At 38.1% G+C, this 23620-nt stretch overlaps 2 protein-coding genes and 1 long non-coding RNA gene across 8 annotated transcripts in view; 1 reads left to right on the forward strand and 2 right to left on the reverse strand.

Annotated features, from left to right (window-relative positions):
• Positions 1-2629: 2629 nt before the first annotated feature.
• On the reverse strand, positions 2630-4150 carry LOC107981021. The gene is made up of 2 exons (XR_001729100.2): positions 3639-4150; positions 2630-3137 (listed from the first exon to the last, which is right to left on the reverse strand). It is a non-coding gene; the product is annotated as an uncharacterized LOC107981021 (long non-coding RNA).
• Positions 4151-4791: 641 nt separating this feature from the next.
• The window catches only part of LOC100120065 (high affinity copper uptake protein 1-like), an 80452-nt gene continuing 61623 nt past the window's right edge, over positions 4792-23620 (reverse strand). For 2 of the 3 annotated variants that reach the window (XM_032599528.1, XM_032599527.1), the window contains 5 exons: positions 6437-6535; positions 6233-6345; positions 5583-5716; positions 5443-5499; positions 4792-5350 (listed from right to left, as the gene is read on the reverse strand). In XM_032599528.1, the coding sequence (XP_032455419.1) occupies positions 5152-5350; positions 5443-5499; positions 5583-5716; positions 6233-6343 (501 nt within the window). In that variant the 5' untranslated portion in view covers positions 6344-6345; positions 6437-6535 and the 3' untranslated portion in view covers positions 4792-5151. Of the gene's footprint in view, positions 5351-5442; positions 5500-5582; positions 5717-6232; positions 6346-6404; positions 6536-23620 lie in introns of all 3 variants that reach the window. The other variant, XM_032599526.1, reaches the window with a different exon arrangement.
• Positions 11753-23620, forward strand: part of LOC100120097 (endoplasmic reticulum aminopeptidase 2) — a 32317-nt gene continuing 20449 nt past the window's right edge. For 3 of the 4 annotated variants that reach the window (XM_016985175.3, XM_008213576.4, XM_008213575.4), the window contains exons 1-2: positions 11753-11999; positions 18819-20140. In XM_016985175.3, the coding sequence (XP_016840664.1) occupies positions 20002-20140 (139 nt within the window). In that variant the 5' untranslated portion in view covers positions 11753-11999; positions 18819-20001. Of the gene's footprint in view, positions 12000-18818; positions 20141-23620 lie in introns of those variants that run through there. The other variant, XM_031928879.2, reaches the window with a different exon arrangement.

The following is a 23620-nucleotide window of genomic DNA, read 5'->3' on the forward strand; positions in this document are numbered from 1 at the left end:
TATAATTAAGATGACTAATACATTAAGAATATTACATATTTAATGTTAAAAAATTTCCCGATACATGGCATTCCTACTAAATAATGTACCATTAATCTAATTAATAGCTGTTACATATAAATGAATGACGATAGATTACACACATGTTCGGTATTCACATTCTGCAGTCTTGTTCAACTTGAAAGAACAATAACTTGTAAAAAATAAACCCACATTTTTCCTCAAATACTAAATACTACCAAAAATAATTTAAATCAAATAAGTCCTTCAAAACTATGGTGAAATTATTAGTGGTCTCAATTTTTTGTTTGTTCACTCAACGAGTAATTAGAAGAGAAAAATACAACAATTCGTCTATACATACAACACATTGAATTGTATAGCTGAATCAATCATCAAAAATACGAAAGATAGTTACCTGACAATGATACTCCCGCCAAACCAGCCCAGTAATATATCAGAGATAGTTTATCTTATTCAGTGCATCATGCAAAAAAATCCGTCTCTTGTTACGAATTGTAACAGAATACACAAGTTGCCGAAATTGTTTCGGTCAAATAAATATGTAGCTGACTACGTAGTTTTCTTTGACGCAATCGGAAAAAATAGATCAGAACTGCGCGACATTTTAGACAAGTTGGTTTTCCCCTTGGTTATCATTGCGCATATATCAGCAGACCATACCCAAAGTGTTTGATTGTCTTTTTTCATTTAGATGCAGATTATACTGACTTTGAATTGTTATTGAGAAAAGCTTCGGGTGCCAAATTTCTGGTTTTTTCAATCGTTGAGATGAATATGAATAAAAGTAATCCAGGAGTTGCGTTAAAATATTATAACGTATTTAGAAAAAAATTCATAACCGAAGAAAACATTTTTACCGATTCGAATTTATTTAAGGAAAAACTAGATGACGCTAAAGGTTACGAATTATTCTTACTCCTAGATATTAAGTTGAAAGATGTCCAAAATTATGGCTTCAGTAGGCATGACATTTCTGTCATTTCATTGATTTCTTCAATATTAGAAACGTTAAATTTCAATGTAAGCATTGAGTACGACTTAAATTTCAAATTTCTTGCAACATTGGGTCATTTATTACAGTATAATTTCGATGGCCGTTTTTTTAATAGTCCATTCAAAAGGAAGCTTTTTTCCCAACCCAATATCAAACTGATTCGTGTACCCATCAACGACCCAATAAAAAGATCAAAAAACTTTCCCTGGCTAGATTGTTTTTTTAAATGCCAAAAGATCATAACGGTTGCGCCCGCCTTAAAGAATCAAAAATTATATTACTCCCATCGACTGCGCATTCATGCTGGTGCGATTCTCATAACTGTGAACATTGTAAAATCTTTCAAGAAACTAATCTTCAATGACGAGAGATTTTGGTCAGTTCTCAACGTATTTCGAGTGTTGATAGGAATGTCAGTCACGGTTCTACCAGAAACATTGATTCAGAAAATATTCTTCACCTGTTTTGCTCTTATAGCAATGAAGCTTTCCGCTGATTTTTATTTTCACATTCTTCAAATAAGATACATAAATGAGATGATTTCGCTCGATACGTTTGAAGATATCAGTAAATCCGGTTATAGTATATATGTAAATCCTACAATTAAAGACTATGTGTTTGATTACCATCCAGACTCACATGTTGCGGACATGAAAAATAAAACTGAAACTTTCGTAAGCATTTCCGACTGCTTAAAACAAATTCGCAGAAGGTTTAACGTTATATGTATAACAAATGAAGTTGACATAGAAAGAGTATCAAAAACGGGAATGAGAGTAGCAAAACCTGTATTTAGATGCATCAAATGGATATTTTTAATAGAGAATCGGTCGTTGTTTGTTCATAAACTTCAAAAAATTTTTATTCGTCTACGAGAAGCTGGAGCAAACAAATACTTCGAGCCACCGAAAATTGTAACCGACTATTCAGTAGCAGAATCTGAAGAGGATGTATTCCTACAAACGACAGTACTTGCTACAGTTTTAGTTATCGGATACTTTATCTCTACCATAGCTATGTTTATTGAACTTCTTATTGCATTTGTAAATTGTAAAGCAAATCGCGTAACTGTATTGGCTGCACTGAAAAAAGAGAGAATGACAGAAACGAAATAAATTGATGAAAATATAATTATTGCAACATTTGTTTCATCTATAATGAGTTGATAGTGTTTTCTTATATTGCATAAGAATACTTGTTAACTGCACGTTTTTATCTATCGACGATGTAATTAAAAAAATGTTAAATTTACAATTGGACGCAAGAATTAGCATATAGTTCATAAGTATGACTCTTACGTAATCTAAAGAATGATTGATCCATTCTGTCATTGATTACAAATATAAATGCTTTACATTTTTAGCCGCTGTATCCGAATTAGTGATTGTAATTTATTTGTGATATTGCATAAATAAATTCATTACTTGAAAAAGTTTGGTTTTTTCAATAAAACTCTATCCTGTCAAAATTTAACATAAATTTAATTTATTTATCGTTGGTTATGCAAAAGCAAAAAATTAGGTTAATTTTTACTGCGATAAAAATTCACAATAACCTCATATACGCATAAAAAGAATATTTGGGATAATACGTAAAACAAAACTAGATAGGTACATATAGTGGCCTTCATAATAAATACATAATTTATTTTTCTGAATTTACAAATCCATACTTAAATATGACAGCCATTAATATGATTATTAATATTGAAATTATCAATAAAGCACACCAATAACTTAAAAGTACTACACCCCATCCAAAATTTGCACAGTTCTTTTATTATACTGATCGTTGAAAAAATTTGTTCGTCTCTTATCTTGTCTTTAAAATTATGGTAAAGCTATACCTATATATTATTTGATACATATCTCAACAAATACTTGGAATCTTCTGCAATACATTAATATAAAAAATCTGACGTCTTCTGTTATACACTAGCTTCAGAAGTAACTCCATTTTAAATATGAAGCCTTTAGGGTAACGTCACTCGTTTCTACTCTTGGCCCAAGTTTTAAGTTTTGAACGACTCGCAAATATTATTTCTGCGACGCCACTGAGATTTCTATGAAAATCGTCTATGTAATTTTTCCGCAAACCTTGAATCCTTGAACCTGGAACACTGTAGTTTTTACTGAATTAAATTAACGAGATGGTAGATTTGGTTACTGAATATTGATGGTAAGCCTGGAAATTTGTTTGAAAGCTCAACTATCAAAAGTATTGACGTAAATTTTGTAGAGATACTTTGCAAATCATTAGTTTGTTTGCTGTCAATACTGGATGACTATTAAAATTGTTTTCATAAACAGTCGCTCTATTGAGTTTTAAAAAATATTAAAAATAAAATTAACTGCTCATAATAAACATACAAAGTTGATTATATATATATGTGTATATAGTTTTAATTATATACATCTGCGAGATAACAAAAAATCTTTTTCTAGCTCTCACATTGAAAACAAAAGAATCTACCCGAAATTACACATTCAGCTACAAGGAAAGCTGAAACGAAGCTTCCACCACTGAGGTCCATCTAAGCCCTCCTCATTTTTACCACACAATGAGGACATTCTCGCGGAGGATTAAAACCACGGACAAAAAAAAGAAAGAAAAAATTTACCAACTCGACGTGGACAAAGAAAGTTCAGAAGAGATGACTTTTCATCTCCATCCCTCCGTGTTCCATTCCTCCGTGTTCTCCGTGTCCTTCGTGGCCCGCGTTATCGTCGGCAACTGGCACGTAGACCGCAAAGAAGACTCCACACCAGATTGCAAATGATACTAGAAGAACAAATAGCCACGTGGAGTTGAACCTGTCCCATCCAAATATTATTTCGTAGGCAGTCTTGGGTTTACGAAGCTTCGACATCGTCGAGGTACTCTCGCAGCAGATGCTCCGGGTGCTCGACATCTCGGTGATGTTGAGGTTATGTTTGACAGATGGAGAAAAGGTGCTGTTTTAACGAGCAAGTATACTCTGAACTGGTAAGAAGCTCTCAGATCCAAGTAAAAGCGTCATAAAAATTTGATGACTGATAAGATTAAGTTAATCATTCATGATGCCGTGGATCGACCGTTGATTGCGTACTGTATCAGATTCCAGTTGATATTTTATAGATAATAAAAACAAACAAATTTGACACGCTCTTATTGAGTTACGTTGTACGATACTTCTTAAATGTATTTCCGCAGCGTTATTTCTTCCAGCTGTTCGGTTCAAAGCAAATCGCTTGATTTCATCATGCATTTTCCTAAAGGAATAATCTTAATTTTTCAGTGACTTTTGAGTCAATGCCACTTAAGTGGTAATTTGAATATTCATCTGTGCATACTAGTGATGTACGAGTCAAATGTCAAGTTTTATAATTGATTACTACAGTATAGAACATATAATTAGTGAAAGATTTAATAATACATTATAAGTTTGGACTTTAAGTTAACGTTTTAGTTGAATAAATTCAGAAGCAAAAAAATGTTAAAAAGGTTGAAAAATCACTCCAAACAACCAATCGAGTTATTTTTCAAGCAAAAACTCGAAAAAGTTTAAGCAACTCAAAACTTTAAGCAACATATTACTGTTCATAACAAACGGGGATAGATAAAGCAAAGTATTTGTTTTACACTTACACACTTATTTTGCAATCAAAACAAAGAAATTTCGAGTTCGCCTCGCACATTCCTAGTGTATATGCTTTACTGTTGCGGACTTTTGACAAAAATAAATCCAGGCTTGTTTTTATGATTGATGGAAAAACATATTAGTAACACTAATATTACGATTTTTGCAGCAAGTTTTTACAAATTTATTAACAATCATTAAACAACAATAATCAAAAGTAATAAATGCACACAATTACAACTAATAACAAACAATGATGCACAAACTGCACCTACAACTAATTAAATCCTATATAAAATAATTATTATATCGCCTTAAAATGACTATTAGCAATACTATATATTCATACGACTCTATTTGTCTTGTTAGTCGTTACCCTTTCTACTAGCTTCGGACGAGAGAACATAAAATGTCGACTTCAAACATTCATCGAGATCGAGAATATAGCAGTAAAAAAGTCTTGAAAGTTTGTCCAAAAAATTTACATCCAAGAGTATCAAAATTACAGATCGTATTACGAGCAGCATTCGCTAATGTCGCATTTCGAATTTTTCCAAGCGAACAAAAAGTAGCCCAGCATTGAGCCAGCCACGACAGCGATGCACAGATAAGTATTGTACGTCATGAATATAAACATGAGGAAGTAACCAACGATAATCTGAATTCCTTGAAGAAGCGTTTGCACTACATGTATAAGTGAAAACATCGCCTCACTGAAAAATAGTTGAGCATTAGTTTGCGTTTCAATTTTCAATGGTTTTTGGTAGAACTAGCAAGATAAAGATTCTGCAGGAAATTAACTTACTTTCTTGATAATGCTTCCTTCGGGTTGTGTACTGCATTACTGACATTGAGGTATTCCCTAGAATTGAGCGTACAAATTCATGTTTTATTCTTTGGACCATTTTATTGATGAAATGTTAAAAAACGAACTATTTTAATTACCTATAGTTTTTCAGTGCTTCATAAATCATACCCAGTAAGATGACACCCACCATCGAACCGACTATTCCACCTACGTCTGTAGTCTTCCATCCTTCAAATAATATGGTTTCTCCGAAACCCCAGTGAAATGACATCTTTTAACAGAAATAGATTGTCGAAATTTAAAGTTTCATTTCAAATCCATATACCGAATAAAGGAGAGTTTCAGCATTTGAAACCCCGAAATCATGCATTTAAATGTCCTTGATTACCATCACACCGAGATATTTTTAAAAATCATAAAATGATATATAACATGTTTATTGTTAAAAAATTTTAAAAAATAGTTTGAGCGCTCATCGTAAGAATGAATGTATTATATTAAGTTTGTATACATAAAAAATATTTTCCATAAATGGGTATTAATTATTAAGAAACTCAAACAATAAGCTTAAATAAAAAGAGATATCAATAACCATGGTTTTTTATAATAAAAAAAATAAATCAATTGGGTTCAATTATTAAAACATACATTATAAATCCATAGTTTTTTTTCAACAACTTTTGAGCGAAAACCATATGAAATCGTAATAAACTTTCTACTTTCGTGTTCTAATGAATAGTTCATTATGACAGAAACAGAAATCGTATTGTCGATATACTGCACCTACCCCATGCATGATGAGCTTTTGATTTATCCGGTTCTCTGGCGACGTGATAACTGAACTGCTACGGAATCGGTTTTTTTTGCACATGGCACCAATAACTCCGTTCGAAGTCATACCTTGAAGATAAATTTAAAGATAAAGCGTTATCAAGATAAATTCTGAGGTGAGCGATCACCTGAACTGCTGCGTTATCTTCCATGTGCATACCCAATTATCGCATTGATGAGCTTGATAGTGAGCATTGATTAAGAAGTTAAATTCCATCAACAGGATTTTCTTTTGCTCGACCTTGTATGAGCTCTGAATCTAGGAAAAAACGATCAAATAATAGTTTCAACAATTAATTTTCCTTCGAATAATAGATAATATATTTATAATTGTTAATTTATAATAAAAGAAAGAAATTCTCTGCAATAACATACGATTGATTCTGTCGCATTACTCGCATTCTATTGTATTATACAATGAAGGAAATTTAAATCGCAAAACACGCGTTCTTCAACTTTTTTCTATACTTATTATCGGTTTTCAATGGGAGCATGCAGAAGAAAGGCCAGTTCACAGAAGAAAGAAAACTGCACAGCAGTGCTGCTGCCAGTTTCCAGCAGCAAATCATATTCGCTCCAAACAATACACTTGCCTATTGAAAAAGCAGTTTAAAATTGTATCTTACAATTTTAAACTGTTTTTTCAATAATTAGCGCAAAGAAGGATTGTAACAATGAATTGAAAAAAAGAAACATAAAAATAAGGGTATGAATAAAAAGGCTGCTGCAAATTATTAGACACTTAGTTGTATCTTTCTCATTAGCATGATAAGATGATTGAACTTATAAAGTACTTTAATTATTTTATATACTTCCCTGGTAGAAACGTTAACGGTTAATAAGCTAAGTTTTGGGCCACTTAGCTAAGTTGTGGTTAACAATTTAAATAAATAAGAGTTTAAACATTATAAATGCATAGATATACACATTAACTCAAGATAAAACAGAACATTTGCTTGAAATTTGTCAAATGACTGTTACAATCCAGAAATTATAGAAAAATATCTTGCAATCGTGAAAAATCCAAATATTTCTAATAAAACATGTAAACGTTTTAATGCAAGAAAAAAAGGAAAAAACTATTTTTAACTTAAAAATAATACTGTGTTAGTATAATAAACACCCATCACTAAAATATTTGCAACATTTTGCTTTATTATTTTACATTCAAATTTGATAATAATTGTCAACTAAACTTAACTTTTTAACGGGTTTCACTCGTTAATTTTCTACCAGGGTTGATTAGCCAAGAAAATAAAACACTTAAAGAATAAAGCAATGATTGAAAATGGTCGTTATACACGCATTACGTTGGTACGGTTTTGCTTTATGTTAATTCTTTATAACAAGGTGACAGTTGTCGAAAATTCGATATTCGATATTCGACTACAGATATTTTCATACTATGTAAAACAGAATATTGTTATTAAATTTATAATATAGTACAACAAAAAAAAGTATAGATATAGTAATTGCAAATGACCTAAAATAAATCCGATCATAATTTAATTATTTTTCAATATTTAAAAGCTCAAATGATTTATACTAGCGAATTCCAAGGTATCAATAAGTGTAATTGCAAACGAATTATTATTGTAGAACTGTATCATTCATTAAAACTCTCAATTGTTTTTTATCTAAGTGTATCACAGAAAAATATCGAGCATATAACTGCGACAGTATATCTCTGATCGAAATAAAAAAAAGTATATGTCCCTCGAACCCCTCGTCCGAAAAAAGTCCCCCAACCAATTCCCCGCTTGATCAGTATTCTCCTCAACACCTCGAAAATCCCAAAATTAAAACGAATGCACCCCGGTCAACGAACCCCCTGCAACCATCATCTATCAACGCATGTCCACATCGATTCCTCTCCAAAGTTGGAGCAGCCCGTGTCTCCTTTCTCCCCGCAGCATCAGCAACAGCCGGCGTGGCGCCGCCGCTCCATAAGGGGTGCAGGCTGGCACATCGCGTGGGCGCTTCGATCGGCGTGTGCGCGCGCGCCACCGGCGAATTTCTCCACTACTACTACGAAGTGGAGACGACGCGCGCAACCTGTGGCTGCTGTGTGGGCCGCCGCTGACGCCGACTCTCGGTGTATATTACATACGTCGGGCTTTTGTTTTTCCACTGCGGGTTTACGACCTCGACGGCTGCGAACGGGGTTATACCGCTCGGGGTTTGGCTTGGAAGGAAAATTGGAGTCGGGTTATAGGGCTAGATTGGGAACGCTTTCATATTGGAATTTTTTGATCGCCGGTATAAAAGCACGTATATTTATTTGAAACTTGTATTTCTATGAATCAACAAGAATCAAACATTTTTAAGCAAAATTCATAAACCGTCAAGGGTATTGTTATGAACTATCAAGCTTTACTGTGTAATGTCTCTATATTAAAAAAGTTACTAAACACCATGAACTTTAAGGTTAATAGTGATGTTTCTCTCAGAAATTCGCAAGCACGTGCTCAGTAATAATGAGATTCGATGAAAATTGAAAAAAGTAATAAACAAACTAGGATATATCAAAGTTTCCCAGTAAAAGTAGACTAATGATATTCCTTCTGAGAAGTGAGCCGAAGGAGTTCGCTTTAATAACTCTGAAAATGCAAGTCCTCTGGGGAAACACAAATACACATTTTAATCTTACAAACAACTTTATCTTGGCAACACAGAAGAGTGAAAATGTGAAAAAAAGCTGTAACTTCGTGGCTAAAATTTGATCTGTCCTAAACAAACTTTTTTTGTTTTTTCGCAGTGCTTTACTGCCAAGCTTTGCATGCGCTCGATTATTTGCCTCTAAGCGCAAGCGGCATTATCAAGATAGTCCTGTTTCTCGTGTCTAATTTCACTTTGCTTTCCCACGCGCAAAGATAATGCTCCATGCCGTAGAAATTCTCGGTTATCCTCCAAATTAACATCCTTAATCCTCGTCCCACGATATTTCTAATCTCTGTCCGATTTATTCACGTAAATTTGTGCAAGGAAAAGCTCTAGGATCGATGTGGCGAGTTTCGTGTGCGAATCTCGTGAATTTTGATCCGACGGTTATTAACGTATAAATTCTACAGCGAATAATGCATATAGAGGCATGGCTTGATGAACCGGGCATTTTCCATTGTGTTAGTTAACAACAACCAGTACCCCGGGATCGATCATTTACATATAACAACGCGTTCATGCAGCGATATGATCGTTGCATGCCTATTATTAGCATCGCTAAATTTCATTTACGTCCGTTCGACTGACCTGCCTCATGCGTGCCGATGGACTACTTATATTGGAGTTTTTCAACCGCTACACCGAGTGCTTTCGTCTGCTCCGACCACTATACGCTGAGCGTATTCATGGATTTGTTTTTTCTCCTCCGAGACCGTATTCGACATTGTTTTGGATATTAAATTGTTGGTTCATAGAATTGGCGCGAATAACAACCAGTTGCGTGTTATATCCGTAAAATTGCTTTGCACACTGTATGGGACAAGACTACATTAAGGTTCAAAAATAAACTGTGAAATCATTGTTGATCAGATATTATGACTATTGAAATCTCCTAGCGATCAGGTCCTTGTGTGACCTTCTCTCACAACTTGTCACCGAGAACTGACGCTCTACTCATTAAACGCCGCCGAAAACCCGGTCCCGCTAAAACAAAGACACTTTCCCGAGAACTACCGAAGGGACTCGAAGCAATGCGCGCGCTCCTCTATATCTATAGCTATACACACGCAGTCATGTGCCCACGCGAACGCCTCCCGCCACTCGACTCTCTGGCCTGTCAGTCACAGATCGGCCCTTTTAGCCTCTCCGCACTGAAAGTGACCCTCAAAATCCGCGGAGTAAAACTCCTAGAGGGGGTCGTGACAGTCTAGGAATGATTATAAAATCACTCCTAACTGTATTGGCCTGAAGCCACGAATCGCCTTGCCGATTCGCGCATGTGAGAGCCAAATGACGGAGAAACGTTCGCTAAAACTACTAATAGGTAGAATATATTATTGATAAAGAATAAATACGCCGCACTTCCTCTCAGCCCTAGTAGCCCTCGGTTACGTCCGGAACACACACGAAAATGGTCAGTATCTCGTCTCACCAAATATGCCTGATCAATACATCACTTGCCAGAGAGTAGCACTTCACAGTTTGTCGGTCAAACTAAACGATCCGCGCAAACTCCGAACCGAGCAAGATTTTACCTATTTCCGGAAGCAGACTCATTAGATCGCAAGTTTCCGAGAGTGGACCTCGCTCATAATTCGATCAATAGGTACTTAGTTAGTTGACGTCGAGTATCACTGACGCATTGGTTATTTGAGTTTTGAATGGGAAGCAATTCTGTAATTGTAGGAAAAGTCGTCCATTTGTACCTATTATTAATATTCAAAGGGGTCGTTTACCTTTCTCATCTCATTTTCCGAAACGGTTTGTCAAAGCAATTAGTGGTTCGAATTGGTTTCATACTTCCATTATTTATCCGCAATTAAGGCACGAATGTAACTATTTTATCCAAGAAACTATATTCTCTAGCAGGTTCATAGAGACTTATTAATGCGACAAACTAGTTCGAAACTGCTCAAAACTAGTATGTACCAAGCAGATTACCAACCGAATTCAATGTAAATTTCGTCACAAGTTTGCATCTAATAAAAATTTAGTGCAGTACGAGCAAGTTTCGAATCAGCGGAAACTAATAACTAGCCTACATATTCATCACCTGTTAGAAGGTTTATTACAAAGCAAACTCGGCGAGCAGCACGAGTTTTGCGCTCGCACTCGGTTAAACCCAATAATGCAAGCTCCGCATCCGAGCCATAAATTTTTCTTAGCCAGCATCGCGGCGTTCCCATCGCCACTGAACTGCACTTATTACTCGTCTCTCCCCTTGTCATCATCCCCCCTCACCTTCATCTCTCTCTCTCTCTCTCTCTCTCTCTCTCTCTCTCTCTCTCTCTCTCTCTCTCTCTCTCTCTCTCTCTCTCTCTCTCTCTCTCTCTCTCTCTCTCTCTCTCTCTCTCTCTCTCTCTCTCTCTCTCTCCCTCTCTCTCTCTCTCTCAATCCCCTTCGAATTATGTATTCCCCATAGATTTTCTTTCGCTGCACAGCTGCCGATCGTCTCTCCCTTTCTAATTTTCTCTTTACGCGCGGCGCTCTCTTCATAATAACCAAAGCATCATTCCGCCTCGCGTATACACGTCTCTCCCGCACTTGACTCTCTCTCTCTCTCTCTCTCTCTCTCTCTCTCTCTCGCACGGCACCATCCCTTTCTCCATAACCCCCTCTCTCCGAGCGCAAGCTCTCTCTCTCTCTCTCTCTCTCTCTCTCTCTCTCTCGCTCGCTCTCGCTTGGTCCCCCGGAAGCTCGAGCACGCTCGATTCTCCGAAACGAAACTGCCGGGAGGCAGCAGTGCGCGCGCTCTCTCTCTCTCTCTCTCTCTCTCTCTCTCTCTCTCTCTCGCTCTCTTTGGCGGTGGGAGCAGTCGTCGGCGCACGGCGCTCAGCATCGCCGCCCGACCTGTAGAGAGACACGCAGCTAGTCGAGCAGTCAGTAGTAGCCTAGTGGTAGTCCTAGTGTGTGGAGCCGTCCGCGGAACGACGCTCTTTCTCACTCGTAGTACATACATACACACACACACAGATATAGACTGTGTGTTGTTTCGCTCCTTTTGTGTGTCTGTTTGTGTGCTTCGTTCAGTGTCCTGTGGATGTTGCCGGAGCTTTCGAGCGGTGAGTGCGATGATCGTCGCGTCACACACTTCTTTCGTGTACCTGCTGCTATACTCGATATGACGATGACGATGATAAAGAGGATGTATATGTGTGCGTGTCTGGGTGTGCGAGTACGCGTACGGGGTTACGACACTCGTGTAGTGCAGGCGCTTTTTCTTCCGAAGCCTCGAGGGCGGGAGCTTTCTTTGAAGTCTCGAGGGGGGCGCCGAGCAGCGGGACGTTAGTTGCTATTGTTTAAGCGCGTGAGTGAGAGATTTTTTAGAGGATCGCGACCGACTGCTTATGGGGAATTGAGGACTCTTGTGAGGCAAGGGGACGTTTTGCGGTTTAATTGTTGTGCTTGCGGATGGCTGGAGCTTTTCATACCCTTAATGCGGCTGATGATTAGAGAGGCGAAACTTTTTTGCAAACTTATTATTCCTGGAAGCTGCTTTAAAGTTTCAGCGAAGTGTCTCTTGGCTGCATCGTTGAGGTAATAGACACGGAGTTTCATCAAAAAATATGAAAGTTCGCGAGTATTTGTCTGAGTCCATGATAAGCCAACGACACTGTGGCACTCCAATTTCAGCGCAACGAAAATTCGCCTGACAACAGAATGTAATTTAAACGAATTCAGAAGTTGAAAAAAAACGATAAAAATAAAAACGACGCGTGTAAGAGTATGTAAAGTATTGATTATTACGTGCAGAAATCGCTTCTGAAGTGAACAATACCGCGTATTGGATTTTCTTTCTGAATAGCGGTACAAAAAAGTGCTCTGCATTATTACAGTATTTTTATCGTTTTTAAATAAAAAGGCTCTGAAATTTAATGCCAAACTTCTTTTTGTCTTCGTATAGGTTCGTGAACTGTTAAATCCCCCGCACGTAAATGGCTTACCTTTGAAAATAAATATTAAAACACGACGGGTCGTGGTGAAAAAATTTTTGGACCCTTTCCTACTTTTATAGAGATGGAATAAAGCAGTGGTTGGCTTTGAAGATTTTAATGCCAACGTTTTCAAAATAACTAAATCGTCATATCCATATATACCGTAGTGAAAATAAGCGAATCATATTCTGTCCTCTTCGTAACAAGCAGATTGGATTATAGCCATCAATCCCGGCATTCCACCAGTGCCGAGTAAAAGGATAGAAGGCTTGGAAAAATTTTCGATAGTGAAGTTTCGGATCATCCGTCCAAAGCATTTAAAGTGCGTTTAATATTTAATACGATTTAAAAACGTACCAAAGGCAGAATTTTAATTGTAAACTAACTTCGTTTTGTACCGATGCCGCAAACTTCGAACTACTTTGTTCGTTGTCGATAAAGCTCACATCTTCGGTCCCCGCGTGTTTCGACCACAGCCCGCCACTGCCTTTCTCCCTCTCGGCCTTAGAGGCGGCTTGCCAAGTCCGTCTGACATAATTTCAAGGATGTCAACTGGAGACTCCGGCTAATGCGAGACCTCGTAAACCGCGATTCAAAAGTGTCATCGCCTCGGCTTCTTTTTTCGGAAGAGAGAGAGAGAGAGAGAGAGAGAGAGAGAGAGAGAAGTAGAGAGATGAGTAGTTATGGTAGCCAGCGACTCTTTTTGGAGCTTCGCTCATGTAGAGTGTGATAATGTGAGTCTTGAGAGTAGCTTTTTTGGGAGAGGGGGGAGTGAGGCAATTGGTATTATTTGAGAAGTTAAATTTCGAGTTAAGAGAGGGATTTGATACTTAAAAATAACATTTTTTTTTTAATAAAAGCTGTTTTTGTAAATAATAGCCTTAGAAACAAGATAGATTCATAAATATATTACCAGAAACCAGAATCGTATAGCGGCATTGGCAACTAGAATTAATGAGCAGCCATTACTTTTCAAAATAATATTTAAAATTTCATTATATATGCTTAAACTTTGAACGCTCTTGAATTGACAAGTGTCTTAAAAGAAAATTGTAAGACTTTTAATAGCGTAAATATTACTGAGTATTAAATCACAAGTTTAAAAAATATCTAGCAGAAGCAAAACAAATAAATAAATCTTGCTGACTAGCGAGCCAGCCACGTTCGGCATTTTTTTCAAGAATTAAAATCCCGTTAAACGCATGTTCCTATGTGAAGAATGTGTTACTATGCGAATTACGAGGTATTTGTGTGTTCCTAGTGCTGGCGACTAGCGTCACGTATTCGCAATTGTCACGAGCTTAAGGCTAAGCAAAAGCTCGACAAAAAAACGAAGTCCAAGAAATAGAAGGAAAAAAAGCCGCGATTTATGCGTGCTTTCTCTCCCTGATGGAATAAAAGCATTACCCCACGGAATACGCGTCCAATAATTTCCAGCTACATTCGCTCCATTCAAGAGCGAAATTTGAAATACGGCTCAAACGTCGTTTGCATATCTCGTATTAAAATCGCTTTTACAAAACAAAGGTCCGCGAAATGAAGCGTCGACCGTAAATAAAAACGCGCCCCCACAGTTCGTTACCCTATATTAATGACAGAATCAAAACAGTTCAGAAATGCGTGCGGTGCGCAATGACCCGGAAGAAGCCGAAAAACTCCCGGAAGGTTAATTATTGTCCTAGCAGTGAACGCGCGAGTTATGAAAGTCCATCGCGATGCTACACTCGACGGTGAAAGCTCAGCCGAGCGGAATAACGTCTTGCGGCGAGAGCAGCTGGATGCAATTTTAGTGGTATGAATGGAAAGGCTTTGTAGCGGAATGGTATACGAGACTACGAGACAGAGATTCGGATTTTTGTTTAGTTTATTTACTGGGTTTAGCGAGCTTGATGGTTATTAGTGAGACAGGCACGTTGTTCCTGGAGGGAAATAAGTTTCCCTCTCGTAAGAATGATTTCACTGAATTTCCCTGGTAGAAATGACCCTAAGAACTGGCCATTTATTAGGTAGTAACTAGGTTAAATTCTAAGAACTGGCCAGTTACTAGCCTGTTCCTAGACTCATTTCTTCCAGGGTTGTTTCTTAATAATGGCGATTGATAAGATAATCTTTGGTTGCAAGTTTGTTCAAATTATAGGATAAAATCAGCGAGTTTCGTCGCTTCCTGTGTCAATGCGAATGTAAACATCAGGGAGCACAATATATACAGCGGTTGAAATAATTTTTTTAATTGTTTAACATCGTTAGATGAAGAGTATTGTTAAAATATTTACACAAATGAAAACGCAATATTTGAATGCTGCAGTATACAGCTCTTTTTTTCTTATTTATGAATAAACTAGCTACAACTATTCCATGACTAAACATATTCGTTAAATTTAATAAATATACAAATTAAACTTTATACATCACACAATAACAATAATAGCAGTCTTCGTTTATTCAACGGAACCTCCCGCGTACTTGAGAATATTTATGCCTCAAAGCCGCACTTCATATTCGTCACGTAACCATACATATCGCATGCATAGCTCAAAAAATGATTTGCCAGACATAACGGCAAGTTCCTGTGTTGTTATGCACACGACTGAACGTCGGTTTTATTTTATCCGCAATTTCTCAAACGCGCAAATCGACGCTTGTATAGATTACTTGCAATTATATAGTCATGCAAATTAACAACAGGTGCATATGCGCAAAGCATAGTTCAAAAAATGCATAGTTTCATAGTTATGAACAGCGTGTAAAAGTATTTATTTAAAAAATTATTTACGTACGCGTATGAATAGTTCCAATTGTGAATTTAACAATCATGTTATAAATAAAAAAGGTATGTGCGCCTACATATGTTGTTTTGCTCATGCATATTTTATACATTCCTTCAATTCTTTACAGTCTACAAATGGTCAACCCAACATCAATAAACCTTGAACGAGAACACATCTGTTCATATTATTTTGACGAAAGAAATAATATTCAAGAGTGAAATATTTACTCAGCAACATAAATATTTACCTAACCAATATTCGAAAAAACTGAATATCTAAAACAATACTTCGACATCTTTGTTGACACTTATCGTCTCGTACTACTACTCCTATTGTCGAGACGAGCAGACGCACATACACACATTCGCGTCTATACCTACCAGAAAGTGCCACAATGCCTGCGCAAACATTCCGCGAGTTAATGGAATATCCGGCTTTATGCCACTTCCGCTTCGTTTTTCGCGCTAATTTTCTCGTATTAAGTAACGCACCAGTGTCAACCGCTCGCTTAACCGTCCAAGCTTGATTACTCGGTTTTTTCATTAATTCCGTACATGATAGTAGAATTTTTTCATACTTTTGCAACACACTATACAATACCTTTGAAGATCGTCGCTATCCACGAAATCGCCGTTAAATGGTATTTACTACCAGTTTAAACCCCTGTGAGATATAACGGAAATCGATCGCGTCGCGAGTGTTTGAAGATTTAATAGAAGTGCGGAGCGAAGGCTAGATACAGACACTGTCGGGAGTCTCGTAATGACAGAAGACATTACGACGCCGTTGGAAATCTTGAAAGGACGACGCGTTTTCTGGCGCGTTAATACCAGAGAAGATTCTTCCGACTAATAAAATTCCATCTGCATCCGCTACTACAGTGCTATGAGGCCGCCTGTAAACGCGAAAAACGGGCTGTTGCCTTGAACGAAATCTCGAAAGCAATTGAAAAATAAATGAGGAGAGTCGCTATAAGCTTTCTTCGTGCGTATGCTCAAGTCCATTTTTAATTCAAAAAATGTAAAATTCTATCTATGTAATACAAAAAGTAAAGGAAAACCAATTCGTTCGGTCAACGAAATATCATGAAGGCAGTACTATAGAGTTCGAACAGTGGCAATAAACCGCTATCACGCGCGCTAATAATACTTTCGAGTATTGACCCAGGACTTTAAACGGATCAATATCAATTCAACCTAAACTTATAGTGCGCCCAAAACTGTGAAAACCGTGGATAATTACTTAAATTTCTAAAAACAAAAGTTATGACACGCCACCATATCTCGCGTATTTTCCCTGATAGAAATTATTTGAACAATAAAACTGCGCTCAAATGCAGACTAAAGTCAATCGATTGTTGTTTACTCTTCTCTGATTAGCTTAGCAGTCGCATTAGGCAGTGCTTGAGTTCGTCAGCACGAATGGAACGCACATGTGACTCAGGCTCGTCTCACGATTTTTTCTCGCGAATCAAATACGCAAATAGAAGCACCAGACACTGGGTCGTCTAGGAAAATCGGCCGCCTGCTCTTGCGCCAGATCATTGGGCTAATTATAATCATTATTTTCGATACAACGTCATTGCGACACTATTACGTACATGCATGTGTGTGTGTATATATATATATATAACGGCTACTTCCCCACGCGTGATTGATTCGGGCTCCGGTTCCATTCATTAGGTGGCGCACTTAATATCTGGCTATTTGTTTCGACACAAACGAGCAGCCGCGTTTGAGCACTTTTGCCGTGGCCGGTGTCGTGGGCTATAAACATGGCGTGGTGGGTGGATGAATGGAAGAGATTATTATTAGAAACGGTAGTTCCACGCAGCGAAAATTTTTAACTAATTGTTCGACATTTATAGTGGGCGGAGGATGAAAAGAGATATTTCTTTAAAACACGCTCCAAGAATTTTAATAAATCAGTCGTTTATCTTTAGATCGACCACGAATGGTCAAATAACTTTAAGAAAGAACCGCAAACTATTAACTATGCGTTAATATATTTAAAAACAAATTTTATTGCAGTTATATATTTTTCAATTTTTATTGTTCAATTAACCGAATTTGATAACGAAATTATTTTCTAATTTCAAAAAGATAAGTTTACAAAAATAATTTAAAAACAAATTTTTTTTCTAAAAAAAAGTCAACGCGCCTGAAAAAATATTTCATGTGGCGTTTCACGGTTGAATTCCCAGGGAATTCTTAACCCGCGCTCGTATTTCCAGCCATGTAAAGCCAAATATTTACGAATTACAGTCCAGACGGAATTGTAAACACCGGCTGCGCCATGTGGCGCTGCAGAAAGGGGCTCAAAAAAATCAAAGAGCTGCAGAAAACGCCGGTTCTCTTCATCCTCGCGTGTGCTCACAATATACACGCCGGGAAAAACTGGGTTAACTTGTCGCCCGCTGACGCCGCCGGTATGGTTAAAGCACCGCTACTACGGCCTACACTACGGTTAATTAAGGGAAAGAGGGAGAGAGAGAAGGTGGGGCGGGGTAGTTCCACACGAGTCGTGCATCAATTAACAGATATACACACACGAGATCCGAATGAAATTACTTCGCCTCGCGGAGAGACTTTTATGCGAAACTTTCGAGCAAACGCTTTCTGTTTGTGCTCTCTCCTATTCTCTTTTTTCTCAACTAGTCTGCGGATTAATTAGCGGGAAAAATTGCCGCAGGCGGAGCTTTTTATGGATTGCTCGAGCTTATCGAGATCTTTATTTTGTTATTTCGCTTTGGCGCTCTTTCGGATGCACAAAAAGCGAACGCTGTCACGCCAAATTTTCGATGATGGTCGTAATGGTAACACTTTAATAATACGAATAATTCAAGAATAAATAGTTTGTAAATATTTCACTACGCTGATTCAAGAAAGTCAATTTAATAACTGCGTGTTAACATTTTTTTTTTCAAACAGATGCTAGCAAATCATTGAAAGCTCAACTAAAGTCTCTGTGCTCAGAACAAAAAAAATCCTGCACCCCCGTAATAGCTGTTAGCGACAGGTCTCAAAGGCAGGACCGTGCCGCCGTCAGCTTCTCCACCTCCCGACGACAAAATCCATCCCATATCTCTTTATCTCCCTATACGCGTATAATACGTACCTATATACACGTATACACGGCCAAGCCGGAGTCGCTAAACTCTCGCACATATCTCTTGCAGGACGAGTCGCTGGAGATCAGAGCCGAGCCGCACCCTCTGTCCAATCTCGACGCTGTCCGATGATCCGCACCAGCGAAGGTGAAACCATCAGAGCCGAGGGTCGAGCGTTAATTGACCGGCAGCAGGGATGATTTCTTAACGGAAACCACGATACGCCTTTCCTTTTTTCTCTCCAGAGGAGCAGGCGCAGAGGGAAAAGCGAGACGCATGTGGACTTGACACTTTCGAGCGAGCTTCCTTGGTATGAGCTTGCCAGAACCGGAGGAGGATCGATCGCTCTCCAGATAGCCGAGACACGCCGCGAAAAAATAAACGTCCTAGATAATGTGATCCGTCGATCGCGCCGAGAATATAACGTCTTCGATCGTATAAGTATATATCAACGTGCCAAATATACAGATATAAATTTACACACGCTTAGCTTAAAACAGAAGTCTATGTATACACACAAGAGAGTTTTGAAATGTTATTATATATATTATATTGATCATAAGAAATATCTATGTATCTTCGCTTGGGAACAAAGTACTACAGCATAACTGCACGCGCGTACTCTCGACTTTTTCACCTTTTCGCATTTTTCACCGCCTCCGTGTTGTAATACGTGCCGCGCTTTTTTAAAAGTAGATTCGTCCGCAGGGTTGCTTGACTGATATTTTCTCCGTGAGCCGCGAGAATTACCGCGCGGCTAAAGTACGAGCCTTACGCTGAGACCAATTTTCTGAGAAGTTGAAGAAACGGCGAAGCAAAACAAAAAGTAGAACGTACGAAGAATTCGTGAAATCCTCTGGCGCGCTCTGGAGACGCATGAGGGAATTATCGATGCCGAGATAACGGACATAACCTCGTCTCGCACCTGATCGCCATCTGACTCGAACACGATCTTCTTCCACACTTTCCCTTCCGGAATCTCACTTCCACGCATTGAGGTCACAGCCGAGAATAAAGTACGCAGTGTACAGCATCTCTATGAATACATCATCAGCTCCGACGATGACCTGATTGTGGGCGTCCTCCAGACAGCTTTCGTCGTCATCGTCCAGAGATGATGACCTAACCTCCAAGACCACGTGACGCTCCCTCCCCACCCTAACGTACCTTCCGAGAAATTCCACACGAGAGAGAGAGAGAGAGAGAGAGAGAGAGAGATAAAGAGGGAAAAAGGACAGCCAGTGCCGTGGAAATGCCGGGACCGACGACTGCGTCCTCTGGACGCACGAGCAGCGAAGCCATCCGCATGGAGCCCTTGGGGAGGACTTCCAGCTCGCGCAGTCCTGGACAGAACGGCAACGCCAACAGCGAGGCTGCCAGAAGCGGCGCAGGTGAGTCCAGTTGCTTTGTGCATAATATTAGTCAGTCGAATCCTTAGGCGCTTGGCCTATCGATTTCTGCTTGGACCCAGGTGCTCTGCTGTACTCTTGCAATGCAAGTGTACGGGTAATTGGGGTTATTGACTGGTCTCTTACCGAGTAAATTGCGATTGGCAAGATTGCTTTCAGGGAACTGGTATTTTACGAAAATCTATTTTAGTTCGCAGTAAGTAATTTCGTGTTCGGGGCAAGAGCAAATGATACGTTTGATGCTGTCTTTGATCCCTGCGAATCACCATAATTACTACCTATCTTTCAAGATAATTCTCGAACTCCAAGGTCAGAGGATTATTAGCCAATTTTATTCACTTGTTGCTTCTTGCGCTTTTGCAGGCTTTGATACTTTCGTATAGAACGAAATTATTATCGTTCGTTATATTCTTGAATAAGTAAACCGAAAGGGAGAGCAAAATTTATGAACAGTTAAATGTTAACTCTGCAACTTAGAGAGTATCTTTTCTGAATGAAGTATAATTACGTTTACCGACCGATTACTTTTTAATCGATAAAATGGATAGCGATGAAAAGTTAATTAAAAACTGTCTGCGCCGTACATATAGCTTTTGCATACATGACTAAATCAAAAGTGATCCGTTGCGTTTTTGAAACAGAGAAAGATGCAGTGTCGGTGCCAGTGTGAATAAACAATAGTACATCTGAAATATTTGTATTCCCTGACAAGGGTCACAAGTTCAAAAGTTCACGTGTACATTTCTCTCGATTCAACTTACCCAATCCATCACTTAACTTTGAGCGAGAATCATTCCTCAAATATCAATAAAGTCCGAAACGTCGACACAGCGATTGAAATCTGGATAATTAAAGTCGGCAAAGTGTCGAGTTCATCGCGTGGTTATAATCTAAATCTTGCATTGAAGAGAGAGAGAGAGAGAGAGAGAGAGAGAGAGAGAGAGAGAGAGAGAGAGAGAGAGAGAGAAGCGCGTCAGAAGTTTATTCCGAGGGAAAAGTTGGTCGCGAAACAAAGTAAGCAAACTCTTAATTTAATTAACAAAATTTCGTTACAACGGGACAAGTTTGTTCGAGACACCAGTAGAAAGGATATCCATAAGTAGATTATACGTCGGTCCGTATCTTTGCTCATACTACTTGCTGGATGGATTCGAAATTCAATTTCGTCTAGTTCACTTTTCGTGATAACCAAACGTCGAAACTGTTACATCTACTAAACGCGGATAACACGAAAACAAAGCTATAAAATACGATCTGCATCAAACAGCCAATAGGCAAAGAGGAAACTATGGTCGCACATAAAGCTACCGATAAAATTTATATTTTATCCCATACGAGCACTGTGCACTAGCCGTTTGAATACATAAGCCGTTCTCCTTTTACACCCGAACGTACATATCGTTATACGGCATGGCGTTATATGCGTATGTACAGGAGCCTTTTTATACCACAGCCTTTATCACGAGCGCGCCGTGAAGCAAAATTAGCCGCGGGACTTATAAAGGCGAGCTCGTGTGATATCTTCCCCTGTATGTACATATGTATAGAAGCTCCGTATCGAGGGGTTAAAGCGCAAGAGAGGAGTATAGTAGCCGCGAGATGTTGAAACAAGGAGTCTAGGTTTTCTGGCTTGTTTGCTTATGTCACCTTTCTACGTACGTGGCCTTGCTGTGGCACTTTTTTGTGGATAAATGTAGGGCGCGAGTAAAGTATACATTCGACGGTTATATGATCCCGTGTAAAAAAATGAATATGGCACTTGTAAAGAATATGTATGGCACAATTATTTATGTGCGGTAAGTGTGGCACATCTCTAGGGTGAGTATGACTACGGCCACTATCCGATACTTCATATTTTAATCAAATATTGTCTGACATAAAAGAGTTGAGAGAGTTTTATATTCAATATGCAAACAGAAATGCCGAAAATCAAAGTAGAAATAAGGAAATAGTGAGGTTAATAGGTTACACGATATAACATAATCGTTACGTTTCAATTAACATCAGGAAAAGATTTGAATATACTTTTAAATTTCTTAAAAAACTTATATGTTATAATGGCCAAGCCCTCCAAAGTCCTATCCAAACGGTACACCAAACCCGACGACGATTTGTAAAAGCTTCCGAAGAGACAGCACGCAAAAATTTTTAATGTCCGAATCACACCCAAGTTGCACACCATCGCCACAATAAATGTTGTGTCGGTTCATGCAAGTGATAGAAGACGCTATTGCAACTTTAGTGAAACAAAAGAGAGAAGAAGGGAAATGATGCTACTCTAACAGAGACATGCGATGCTATGCTCTATAGCTGGAATTTTATGGCAATTCAGCATTTAATATGGCTTTCTTTGCCATACTATCATAACAGCAAAATTAATCTAGCTGTAAGTGTGGGCTTGTTTGTACGGCATTTTATGCCAGACAATATTTGATTAAAATATGAAAGTAATTATGAGATAGTGGCCGTAGCCATATATGGGGAAAATGCTATTTTCTGGTTGGAGAAACCGAAAAAAACAAATGTTGGGGTACACTCCCGCAACTTTTTTGTTCTTATTGTACATGTTTAGAACCATGCAAAACCACGTTCCAACATCGAAAAAGTACCTTGTGACACTGTTTTATAGGACCCTCAAATTCGTCGAAAAATAGCCATTGTTCAAGGGCATGCAGCTAATGCATAAGGGCACAAACAGAAAATGTATTACGGTAGAGTGAGAGAACGGGAAAAGAGCTTCAATTAAAAAAAAATGCGTTAAAAATGCTTGATTTGGTCAAAAGTAACGCACAATTGAAAATGCGGAAAAATCATGAAAAAAGGGAATAATTTCTTGACTTTAAAAAATCCTTGAATTTTCATGATTTTTCCGCATTTTCAACTGTGCGTAACTTTTGACCAAATCAAGCATTTTTAACGCATTTTTGTTTAAATTCAAGCTCTTTTCCCGCACTCTCTTTCTAGCATAATACATTTTCTGTTTGTGCCTTAATACGTGTCACAAGGCACTTTTTCGGTTTCTCCAACCAGAAAATGGCATTTTTTCCGTAGAATTCCCCATATACTTACCTTAGAGAAGTGCCATACATATGCTTTGCAAGTGCCATATTTATCTTTTTACACTGATTTCTCTTTATTTTATAAAGTATATAACAAAACATACACGTACGAGTGTATGTGTGTGTATTTCGCTTTACCAAGGCTGAATTTTTTTATGAAAAAAGTCGTGTCACAGGTCGATTTTTTTATTCTAAGGATGCATTTTTCTTATATATAAAATTTCCGGATACAAGGTAACAGCACACACATACTCCTATACACATAATAGCATTTTTTTGTGAGATCGACCTATCGTTTCTATTTCATATTTCCTAATTTTTCTTCCGCCTTCAGATATTAAATGCAAAGTATTTTTGTCCTCTCTAAAAAATGATTCCATTCGACTTAAAAGAGTAATACGTG

This window comes from Nasonia vitripennis, chromosome 4 (assembly GCF_009193385.2).
Source record: "Nasonia vitripennis strain AsymCx chromosome 4, Nvit_psr_1.1, whole genome shotgun sequence".
NCBI classification, from domain to species: domain Eukaryota; kingdom Metazoa; phylum Arthropoda; class Insecta; order Hymenoptera; family Pteromalidae; genus Nasonia; species Nasonia vitripennis.